The sequence below is a fragment of the Arachis hypogaea genome, chromosome 2 (assembly GCF_003086295.3).
Source record: "Arachis hypogaea cultivar Tifrunner chromosome 2, arahy.Tifrunner.gnm2.J5K5, whole genome shotgun sequence".
Classification (NCBI taxonomy): Eukaryota; Viridiplantae; Streptophyta; class Magnoliopsida; order Fabales; family Fabaceae; genus Arachis; species Arachis hypogaea.
The window spans coordinates 13,237,697-13,249,832 of NC_092037.1; the positions used below are offsets into that span (position 1 = coordinate 13,237,697).

The 12,136-nt window shown below is 29.3% G+C and overlaps 1 protein-coding gene across 1 annotated transcript; it reads left to right on the plus strand.

Moving 5' to 3' along the window:
- The first annotated feature begins 552 nt into the window (after positions 1-552).
- LOC112718324 (LOB domain-containing protein 16-like) lies at positions 553-2,667 on the plus strand. Its single transcript, XM_025770112.2, has 2 exons — positions 553-980; positions 2,171-2,667. Exons 1-2 carry the CDS (start codon positions 696-698, stop codon positions 2,543-2,545), a joined length of 660 nt encoding a protein of 219 aa, XP_025625897.1. The 5' UTR covers positions 553-695; the 3' UTR covers positions 2,546-2,667.
- The last annotated feature ends 9,469 nt before the right edge of the window (positions 2,668-12,136 follow it).

Genomic DNA, 12,136 nt, shown 5'->3' on the forward strand with positions numbered 1-12,136 from the left:
AATTTCAATCTCACCCTTAGATTGACAGTATATACTAAAATAACTTTTAAAAAAAAAATACACTAATAATATCTTGTAAAAATTAATAAAAGTGTATTATATTAATTCTTTAATAATTTTTCATCGGATGATTCTCAAACATAATAAGTATAGCAATCTCACTAATAAGTAATTAACAAAAGCGTAGTCAACAAGTATTTTTGAATTGAATTTTATATTAATTAATTATTATTAATTACAGTTGTTTAAAGTTGAGTGATTAAAAATTATTTACCCATACATTTTTGAGATTTTGAATACTAATAATCAATTTGAAGAAGCACTTTTGAGTTTAGTTCCAATTTCTGTATTTGAATGAATTAAGGGTCTTACGAATTACTAGCATGTATTTGAAGAAATTGGCTGCAAGCATGAGTAAATGTCCCCTTAGAACCCTACAAATGTGCCTCCCATGTCCCCCATTCACCTTTCTTTATGTCCCTTATTCCCAATGCCCACTCCACTATTCAATTCTCCCCTTCTCCTCATCTTGCACCATTTCCTAGTCTATCCGTGTGCCTCAAAAACCAATTTTATTATTATCACTCCTTTCAGTTTCACATAAACCTAACCATATCGTAATAATAATATAACATTATACTATTATTCATCATAATTAATTAACACCCTATCCTTCTTGTTTTCTCGATCAATCTATGGCTTCTAGTAGCTCCGGGTCGCCGTGCGGGGCATGCAAGTTCCTAAGGCGAAAGTGCGCGTCGGATTGCGTATTCGCGCCATACTTCAGCTGGGAAGAAGGGGCGGCAAGATTTGCAGCGATCCACAAAGTGTTTGGTGCAAGCAATGTTTCAAAGATGCTAATGCAGATTCCAAGTCATGAAAGGTGTGAGGCTGTGCTCACAATTGCTTATGAGGCTCAAGCTCGTATTAGAGACCCTGTCTATGGTTGTGTCTCTCATATTTTTGCCTTACAACAACAGGTACTCTTACACTTTTCTATATATTTTTTTACTTATGTTTCTATTTTAAAACTATATTAATTATGCTCGCAAAATTATAGTGGGGTTGTGTTCTTGAATATCCTTTTTGGGAGGAGGACAAATAATTTTCAACAACGAACTTGTAATCACTCTTCCCAAACTGATCTATCAAGTTCATTTGCAACACAGAAATATTTTTTATTCAAGTATATATTCCCTTTAATTAGAACAACACTGAGTCACTGATTAGAAAAAGTAGTAAAATGAAATGATTTTGATATATATATATTGTTAACAAAATTTTAAAATTTTACTCTATCTCCTTGACTCCTCCAAGAATTTGTTAAACCAATAATTAGCTAAATAATTGGATCAAACTATATTAATATAAAACTTTATTTATACATGTTATTTTGAGCTATAATTCTTCTCTCTATCATTTTTATTATGTGCATGTTAGAATCTTCCCCTTATTTCAGTCAATGGATTTTCTACATCTCCCTCTTGTCTTGTTCACCTACCTGATGTTGTGTCTGGGTTTGGCTTCTATGAATCTGAGAGAGAGAGAGAGAGCTTAAGTAGTGTACATATTGACAATATAATATAAAATTATTTTATACTATATATATTCATCATATTCAAAAGTTTGAATGCATGATTCTTTAAGTACTAAATAATAAAATTATAGACTATATATATATATATATATATATATATATATATATATATATATAACAATATATACATCATTAATTAGACATATATACAATAGTGTAAACAATTTTATTAGGAGGTTAATATATTTGAAATTTTTTGAATAAATATTTTAATTTTTTTATTTATTGAAATATGTTATTTAGAGTCAATTTATATTTTTAAGTTATATTATTTGTCTCGTTTACAGTATAAGTATACAATATAAATGAGATACATGTATATACTTAATTCGTTTATACTGTAAATAAGATAATAAATATGACCTAAAAATATAAATTAACTCTAAATTATATATTTCTGTAAATAAAAGAATTAAAATATTTATTTAAATCCCAATATATTTATTACATCAAATCCATATACATATATATGTCATCTTATATAATCATCATTAATTGTGATAATATTATTTTTATCTCTATCTTATATTTGTTTATCTTTTGATTGAAGTATATAATTAATAATTAATGTAGGTAGCATGCTTGCAAGCACAACTAATGCAAGTGAAGGCACAGCTAGCTCATCAAAACATGCAGAATAATCATCATCAGTGGAACAATAATAATATTGGAGTAGGACAAACATTATTATTCAATAATTATAGTAATAATAATCAATTTTGTCCCACTAATAATGATATTAATTACATGCCATCACCCCAAAGTTGTTCACTTGATGAGTCAATTGATCAAAGTAGCATTATTAGTGATGGAATAATGAGCATGCTGAGCACTGTGGAGGATTTCTCATTCCAAGCTTGTTCCAAGAGAAGATCATCATCTTATAATGACACTGATTTGGGTGAGCTGCAAGAATTGGCACTTAGGATGATGAGGAATTATAACTAGATCGATCACATTTGCTTAATTAGTCATTTAAGTAGTAATAATAGCTTTAATCTCTGTTATGGTTTAATTAAATTGAGGTTATAAAACTCTAATTGCGATAATATATATTCTGTTGCGGTGTCTATCTGTTATTATTGCATGCACATGAAAGTAATAAAAATATTTGGAAAATAATTTAAAATTATTTTATTTTGTATTTTATTAATCACTGTTTATTTTATTTTATTTTTTAATTACTGTTAAAATAATTAAGTATTATTAAATGTATTAAACTAAATGCATAAGTATAAATATTTTATGTGTAAAATTACAAATATTAAATTAAATAAAATAATTTTAAATTATTATTTTCATAGTATAACCGTGAAAGTAATAACTACCGTTGCTATAGTTGTTTTTTTGTTTTTTTACAACGTATCATATTTATCATCATTGTAATCATAATTTAAAACCATGATATTCGATGTTGTACATATTAATGAGAGAATAATGAAGAAAAGTTGCCATCAATATATACTAGCATGTAATATATATAAATTAAACTCGTCTAGTATACTATACATATGCTATATATAAATAAATAAATATGAAATTTAATTATGTAAAAAAGAACACCCGGCTTCATCATTAGCAAAACTCATAGGATGTAGTGGTTAATTAAAAATTTATGTATGTGAATAGGAGAAAATATATATAAAAATAGTTGTATATTAATCACATTCTTACATATGCAAGAGCTTTTTTATTTAAATTTATAGTGTGAAAGGTTATATATCTAACAAAATAATTATAAATTCTTATTATTGTAATGAACCAGAGAAAATTTTAGGCTCTTTATTCGTTATTCAAATTTTATTATAATAGAAATTAGTAAGTATGATTTAAAATTCTTAATGCAGTCTCATTTAAAATATGCATAAATTTTATCCTCAGATTTGTGATTATGAATTTTTTTTTTTAAAATTAGAAATCTCATTCTTCAATTTATATTTTTTAAAATAAAAAAAATCTTATCTTCTGACTTCTTTTAAAAAAAAATTATAATATTAAAATCAGGCCTTTCGATTTTACTTTTTCCAAACACTTCCCATATTTTGGTAAAAAAAAAAAGACAATATACTTAAAAACATCATATTTTAACTCTATCTTTAAATTTTTTTAGTCTTGTAAATATTCTTTTAATATATATATATATATATATATATATATATATATATATATATATATATATATATATATATATATATATAATTGACTTGAAGGGAAAGAGATCTAATAGAACCTTATATCATCAATTTCCAACTCGACCGGAATTGATCTAGACACTTTTTTTTGCTGTATCTTATTATGATTTTGTTTTGTTTTTCTAAAGCAACCAAGGGAACCAAAAAGAGATTGTGCATGAGCCTCAATCATAACATATAATCCATATGTCTATGAATTATTTTCTCCTTTTATAAATGTTACAAAAAATTGGCAACTCAAGTCAAAAGTAGTAGTGATCATCATCAAGTTGCTCCATTTAACAAGTTTTGATCCAAATGCAATGTTCCCTTGGTTCTATTGATGAGATTTCTTTTTAAGATTTTGTTGTTTTTGCATAAGGGGCTAATTAAGAAAGGAATTGGATGCTAAGTTATCAATTATCATCATCATATATAGTTAAAGCTAATTAAGCACTATACATTAATTAGGGTAAGTACAAATACCTAATGGACCCCACAAGAGTTGGTTTATATAATTTTAACAAGGAGGTAGGTTTGCCTAACATTAGTGTCCTAAATGTAATTGAATAGTAGTGTCTATACCCTAATGATTTTGTATTCATAGAAGTAGACAAAGTGTCTCCTAGATTGAGTACATAGGTTGCATCACAAGTTTTCTAATTTCTATACCTTATTCTATGAGAAATAGAAATGTAGTTTATAAATGTATTTATTAATTCAATTTTTCGTAAATTAAATATGTATAATAATAAGATAACTATATAAGATTAGTCAAGTAAGATAATAAATATCTTATATTTTAATAAAGAGATTTTGAATTTATATCTTCAAAATAAATAACAAAAATCTATTTTTTATAGATTATAAATATAAAATATTTTAAAAATGGAAAGTTGTATATTTAAATTTTTCTTGTATTTTTTATATATGTAATAAATAATAAAAATAGCAGAGTATGTATATGTGTGTGTTCATAATTTATTTCCAATGCTAATCAGTAATGAGATAAGTGGCCAAGTGGGTTTTTCTTTTGTACTTCATTCAATAACTAAAAATTAAAATTCACATATACTATTATTTACTTGACGTGTAAAACATAAAAATAGATATAAATAACATAAATATATTATAGTAACATGTGAGATAATACATTAATGAGTTATAACTCAAATGATATAATTTTCTTATACTCATCTAAAAAGTCGTAGGTTCAAATTTTTCTATTTTTAGTAAAAAAAAATGTGAAATAATACGGAAATATCTAATTAGAATAATATTATTATTTAAACACTTAAAATTAAATTAATATTTATTTCAAAGTTTAATTTACTTTTTTTCGGAAAATTAGCAAAATTCTCGACCAGCAGAAAGGAGAGAAAATTCACAGACAATGTGCTTAACAATCAACGTAACCAACAAAATAACAATTAATAAAAAAGTTCCAGAGTAACCATTATATAAACACCTGATTCAAAAAAAAACATCAGAATTCAGAACATTAGTTTCTTTTTTCATTATTTATTCAGAACCCTTCACCGTTTGAATTTGTTGCAATATTTTTTTCTTCACTCTTCTATGTAACTAACCGAATTCCTTCTGTTTGCTAACTTAGTGAAAGATAAAATAGATAAAAGTGAATAAAATCTACAATTTAATAAATAATTAAAAATTAGATATACCGAAGTGAAACTAATTCAAATTCTCTATCCTGAGAAAATATATATATATATGTATTAAAATGACAAAATAAATAAATGATCCACTTAGATCAATAACTTTCATTATTAACAAGATTTAACAAATTTATTTAACGGTAATTATTTCCTCGCTTTTTCATTTTACGCATCTTTATATCGAAATTTGTTCGAACAAAATTAAACGTTAATAATAAATACAATCAAATTACGTGTATATAAACAATTAATTATAAATTATTTATACACATAAAATATATATTAAAATATAAAATACATATTAAAATAAATTAAATTAAATAATATATTATACACGTAAATACATTATAACTTTTGGTTTGTACCAGAGTATCTCTCGTCGAGAGCCTAATTACTAATCTTTAGAATATTGTAGAGATAAAGTGAGCCATCTTTCAAACAAAACAAGCTCAATTTTTATCCTTTAATAAATATCAAATTCAAAAAAAAATAATTAAAAAATACAAACTCTCATCTATCTATCTGTGCCAACTTGCTGATACATAAATACATTATAACTGATATCTGATTTTTGTATCTAGGTAGATTGTTTGTGTGCAATTACGCATATCCATTAAGTGTCATTTCTCTTATTGAGTGTTGATGGAGCAACAGTTGCACATGTGCCAAAGATTACGCGTTATTTTCCAAACGCATTTACAAGCTATGGTTAATTATTGCTTCGAGTGCATGCTATGCCAATTATTTATTTTCTTCATCAAGAACTTTACCTCCCGTACAAGATATCAAAGTCAATGGTACATTAAATACTTAATTAATTAATTCAAATAGTTTGACTTTGACATTTGTTTTATGATCTTTCATTTTTTTTAGTTTAAATTAGATTCAGGTTGTGTAAGTACACTTGCTAAGTTTTTCGAATAAAAAAGGAAATTTAAGTTTTTATTTTTTTCTTTTGACATAAAAAAAATTCATTCATAAAAATAGTCAAACAGTATTTACAAATCGATATAAAACATTAATTCTATATCTAGAAAACAAGATATATAATTGCTATGTTAAACTAAAGATGGAGATAAAACATAATATTCAATTACAAAAAATCTTAATAAATTAAAACAGAAATAAATATGAGATTTTTTTGTTTTTAAATCTACACAAATATGTTACAACATAATAAAATACTTTGTATTCTTCTTAACATATATCTAAATATTTTATGGATCTAAAAATATTTTTATGAAGAGAAAATTTTTCGCAAATAATCGATCTCCTAAATTTAGAGAGATATATGCATCATACTCAAAAACAACCATACAAGGAACTGAAAACATTACAAAAGGGGAGAGATTCGCCATAAAAGAATTATTATAACCTAAACTTAGAAAACAAAAAATAGAAAAAATTTAAGAAAGGAAAGTGACAAACAGAAGGAAGAGAAGAAAAAACAGGGGTGAAGACAAAAAGAAAAATCAAAAAAGAGAAAGGAAAGAAAAAAAAAAGAGGGGAGAAATGAAAAGGAAGAGCTACCACTATGTGAGTATTGACGTGGCAGTGACAACTCTCATTGTGGTCGTCTTATTCTTTTTTTTTTTTAGAAGAAGTCTTCGAAAAGAGACCTCTTCAAAGACAGTTAATAAAACTTTAAAGAAAACAAGAAAGCAGAGATGAAAAAAGGTATAATGTGTATATTCTTTTTTTTTTAATTTACAAATATATATATACATGAATATCTATGAATGCTAAAAGCATAAAATAAAATCTTCATATAATTTTTTAGGTAATTCTATTAGTTGTTAAATGGGGAGTCACTATAACTAACTTTTAATCTAAAAGAAAAGCTGTTAAATGATGAGTCACCATAACTAATTAACTTTTAATCTAGAAGAAATGCACAAGTGCTGAAAAATAACATAAATGAAAGAAGTGTAAAGGAATGATTTATCTTATTTGATGGGCTAAGTTTGTTTGGTGTGTAGGCTACTATGATATTTCTTTATTGTTGTTATGGACAATAGTGAAAGATTGGTTTGATACGCCCCCACAAACTAGAGGATGAAAGATGTCAAGAATACCAAATTTAGAAAGATTAAGATAAAAAGGCTAAGGAGATAAAGGTTTGGTGAAGATGTCAACCGATTGTCCAGAAGAATTAACAGGGAGAAGTTTCATCACTCTAACTTGAGCCTTTTGTCAAATCAAATGATAATCAATTTCAAGATATTTGGTTTGTTCATGGAAGATGGGATTAGCGGCGATGTGAAGAGCATTTTGGTTATTACAATATAAGACTTGGTGGTTGAATTGGAGAAATACGAAGAAATTATAACATGTTGAGTATCCATTGAAGCTCACAAGTTGTGTTTACAAGAGCACGATATTCTGCTTTAGAGGAGGATCGAGCAATGGTAGTTTGTTTTTTAGTTCACCAAGAAACTAAATAATTGCCCAAGAAGAAATAATATCCAGTTAAGAATTGTCGAGTGCCAGGACACCCTACTCAATCGGAGTCACTAAAACTAAGAATCTGAATTTTAGAACTTCAAGAAAGAAAAATCTATTTTCTGAGGTACTCTTTAAATAACTCAATACTCGTTTTGCTGCTTGAAAATGAGATTGAGTTGGAGATGCCATAAATTGACTCAACTGTTGAGTCGCATACATGATATCTGGCCTTATAGGTAAGATAAATGAGTCATCTAGCCAAATGATGATAGAAAAAAGGGGTCCGAGAGGATAGGGCTATCATCTTAATATAGTCTTGTAGTATATCCACAGAAACGTAGGCTGATTTTGCACTCAATAAGCATGAATTCTCCAAAAGATCAAGACGATACTTCTTTTGAGAAAGAAATTTTTTTTTTTATTGAGCAACCTCAATACCCAAAAAATATTCAAAGGCCCCAAATCTTTAATCTTGAAATATTGGTGTAAAATAGACTTAATAGTAGCAAGTTCATAAATTGAATTTTCAGTTAACACAATATCATCAACATAAACCAGAAGAATAGATATTTCAACACTAATGAATTAACAAATAAATTATAATCAGATATGGTCTGCTGGTATCTATAAGAAAGTAAGAGCATATTTTGGAGAATTTTTCATACCACATACGATTAAATTGCCATAAATCATACAAGGATTTCAACAAATTTGCAACATTGATTTGGGCGAGTAGGTGTAATTCCAGGAGGAAGAGACATTTAAACATCTTCTGAAAGATCGCTGTGTAAGAAGGAATTGTTGACATCCAATTGATGGATAGGCTAGTACTTCATTGATGCTAAAGTCAAAACTAATCTGATGGTGGCAGGTTTGACAACCGAAGAGAATGTCTCCAAAAAATTGATTCCTTCAGTTTGAGTAAATCTTTTATCCACAAGATGTGCCTTATACTGATCAACAAAATCATCTGGCTTGCGTTTGATTTGATAAACCTATTTACAGCCAACTGACTTTACACCTACAGGACAATCAACTAGACATCATATTTTGTTCAGCTCAAGAACAGTCAATTCATCTTTCATAGCATTGCGCCAATTAAAATAATTATTGGCATTCCTAAAATACTTGGCCTCAATTTCATATTGCAAAGATAGAAGATATATTCTGTTAGTATATGAAAGGAAAGAAAAAGACATAACATAAGAGATTGGATAGAAACACCTGGAGGAAGAAGGATTTGCATAAGTGAGAGAGAAATTACAGATATAGTCGAGGAGATAGGGAGGTGGTCGGCGAGTATGTTGTGGGTGGCAAGGAAGAGGCGGGACTGGTGGAAAGAAAGACAACGATGATTACTCAGGTGATGAAGAGGAACCAAATGGTAATGATAGGGAGGACATAGTGGTGAGGGTATGTGAGTGATCACTGTCTAATGGAGTTGCGATGGTCGTTAAAGGAAGCATGTGTGCAATATGAGGAATCATAATACGAATGGAGGCTGGTATGTTTGGTGAACGAATGGAGGCTGGTATGTTTGGTGAAGGAGAGGAGGCTGATGTGTTTGGTAATGAGGAAGGAGTGTGCTAATCATAATACGAGTTAGAGTATGTGGGTCAATGGGTATGAGAAGTGGTCCAATAGGAAAACTTATGCTAGGCTAGTTTTGTGAAGGTATTTTTGATGTGGGTTGGGTTGTTAGGGTGGATTTAGGAAATTGAATATTTTTTGTAGCTAAGTGTAAAATATTTTCATACAAAATCACATTTCTTGAAATTTCAATCTTTTTATCTTCTAAAATATAGATAATATATCATTTGAATTCATTTTGAAAATCAATAAAACAGTTTTTTTTTGTTCTTCGGTTAAATTTTGATCTATTTGCTATGAGAGTAGAAACAAAATAATAAACAACCAAATCTTTAATTTCATGATAATTATATAAATAATTAAATAGAGACTTAATAGGAGTTTTAAAATTTATAGTGGAGGATGGGACTCTATTAAGTAAATAAACCGCATGGTTAATGACATAAGACCAAAAAGATTATGGTAAATCACTTTAAAATATGAGAGCACATGTTATATTTAAAATATGTTGATGTTTACATTCTACCATTCTATTTTGTTGAAGGCTTTCAACACAACTACGTTGATGGATAATTTTTTTGAAAGCATAAAAATCATGTAAAAGAAATTCAAGTCCATTATTGGAACGGACATATTCAACTTTAGAGTTGAATTGAGTTTTAATTAAAATGATAAAATTCTTTACATGATTTTGAACTTCACTTTTAGATTTTAACAAAATTACCTACGTGAATCGACTAAAATCATTAATAATAGTTAAAAATATTTATGATTGTAAATAAAATTTGGGTTAAGTATGATTTTGGTCCCTAATGTAGGGGCTGAAAATTTTTTTCGTCCCTCGCCTTTTTTTCGCTCCAAAATGGTTTCCAAAGTTTCAGTTTGTTTTAAAACCGTCCTTCGGACCAAAATGTCCCTATCCCTTCTTCCCCAAAATTATGCTAAGCACCAGCACCACCACAACCACCACCACCCACCACCGACCACCTACCACCACCACCACCACCACCATCATCATCATCATCATAAGAACTCAGAATCAGAACCACCACCACCCCCACCCACTGCCACTCCATCACCATCCATCACACTAACCAAAACATCAGAAAATCAACATCATCATCATCATCCTCATCAAAACTCAGAACTCAGAAAATCCAGAAAAATCAAACAACAATAATACTCAGAATCAGAAAATCATCATCATCGGGCAACGGTTAGGCGAAGAAGAAACGGGTGGCGGTGCAGCGGCGGGAAGAAGAAGAAGTGGCGAGCAGCGGTGTGGCGGCGGTGCGGCAGCATGGCATCTCTCCCCCTTCCCCCCACCTTTCTCCCCCCTTCCCACTCCCCTTTTCTTTCTTTCTCCGCCCCCCCCCCCACCCCACCCCGCTTCTCTGTATCCCGCTTTCTTTTTTATTTTATATTTATTTTATTTTAAAAAATTTTTAAAGAGGGGTAATTTACTAATAAAAAAATAAAATTGGTAAAGAGGACGATTTTAAAACAAATCAAAACTTTGGGGACCATTTTGTAGCGAAAAAAGGTTGGGGATGAAATAAATTTTTGGCCTCTATGTTAGGGACCAAAATCGTATTTATCCCATAAAATTTTGTTGAAATGGTCCCCAAATATCAAGATGTATTAAATCAAAACTTGCAATGACTTTGTTGAAGCTTTGTGAAAAAGAAAGTTTCTTTTGTTTGAAAAATGACAAATATTACAAGCTTCATCATGATGTATGAAAATAAAAAGAAATCGTCTATGTAAATAATTAAGTCTTTGCCCAGAAAGATATTCTAAAAGAAAGTTTCATAAATGATTTTTAACGAAAAAATTATGCGCGTCGGATGTTTGGTGTGAAAAATTGGTTTTCTGCAACTTAACATATTTTTTAAGAAAATTACATTCATGTGTATGTGGGGATTTTCATGCGAACGCGAGCCAACACGTATGCTCCAAATACTTGCGTACGCGAGGGTGGTTCGCGTACGCGACTTTGGCAATTTTTGATCTCATGCGTTGTAAAAGTTGTTTTTTTTTTTAGTTTTTAACTTATCCTCTAACTTTCCAAACCTTTGTAACTACCATTTGAGATTCCCTAGCTAGTGTTTAGACTTTTGGGATCAGTGAGAGTGTACTGGTAAAACAAAAGAGGTAGCTTCTGTTTTGTATTTAGAGTTGGAGACTTAAGATTACAGAGTACTGTTGGTAGATTAACTAGAGTGGGTATGTGGAGTGTACTAAGTAAATTAAAGAGAACATATCGGAGTATAGTGAAGATAAGTTTGAAGAACTATCTTTTAATTATAAATACAAATTGGGCGTGATTTGATTATAAATGTGATTGTTTCATCTTGAGCATTCTTTCTTGAAAGTGCGACCCTATAGAGATAGTGGAAGGTAAGAATCTCCTTTTTTGTTCTTGGACATATGAGAACTAGGGGTGGCAACGGGGCGGGTAGGGACGGGTTTTTGCTCTACCCGACCCCGCCCCGCCATACAACAAGCTGCATAGAATCCGCCCCGTTTCTACCCGCGGGTAGTAAAATATTGAACCCTAACCCGCCCCTGCAGGTACCCGCCCCGCCCCTACCCTGAACTTAGGTGGATTAACCTTCAAAAAGTTTGCCAGTGTCATCGGGCCCTGAACTCCACCT

Excerpts from the sequence above, each read along its gene's own strand:
- LOC112718324 (XM_025770112.2), top strand. The coding sequence starts at position 696 with ATGGCTTCTAGTAGCTCCGGGTCGCCGTGCGGGGCATGCAAGTTCCTA. Across the intron at positions 981-2,170 it reads TTTTTGCCTTACAACAACAG|GTAGCATGCTTGCAAGCACA; the intron begins GTACTCTTACAC and ends TAATTAATGTAG.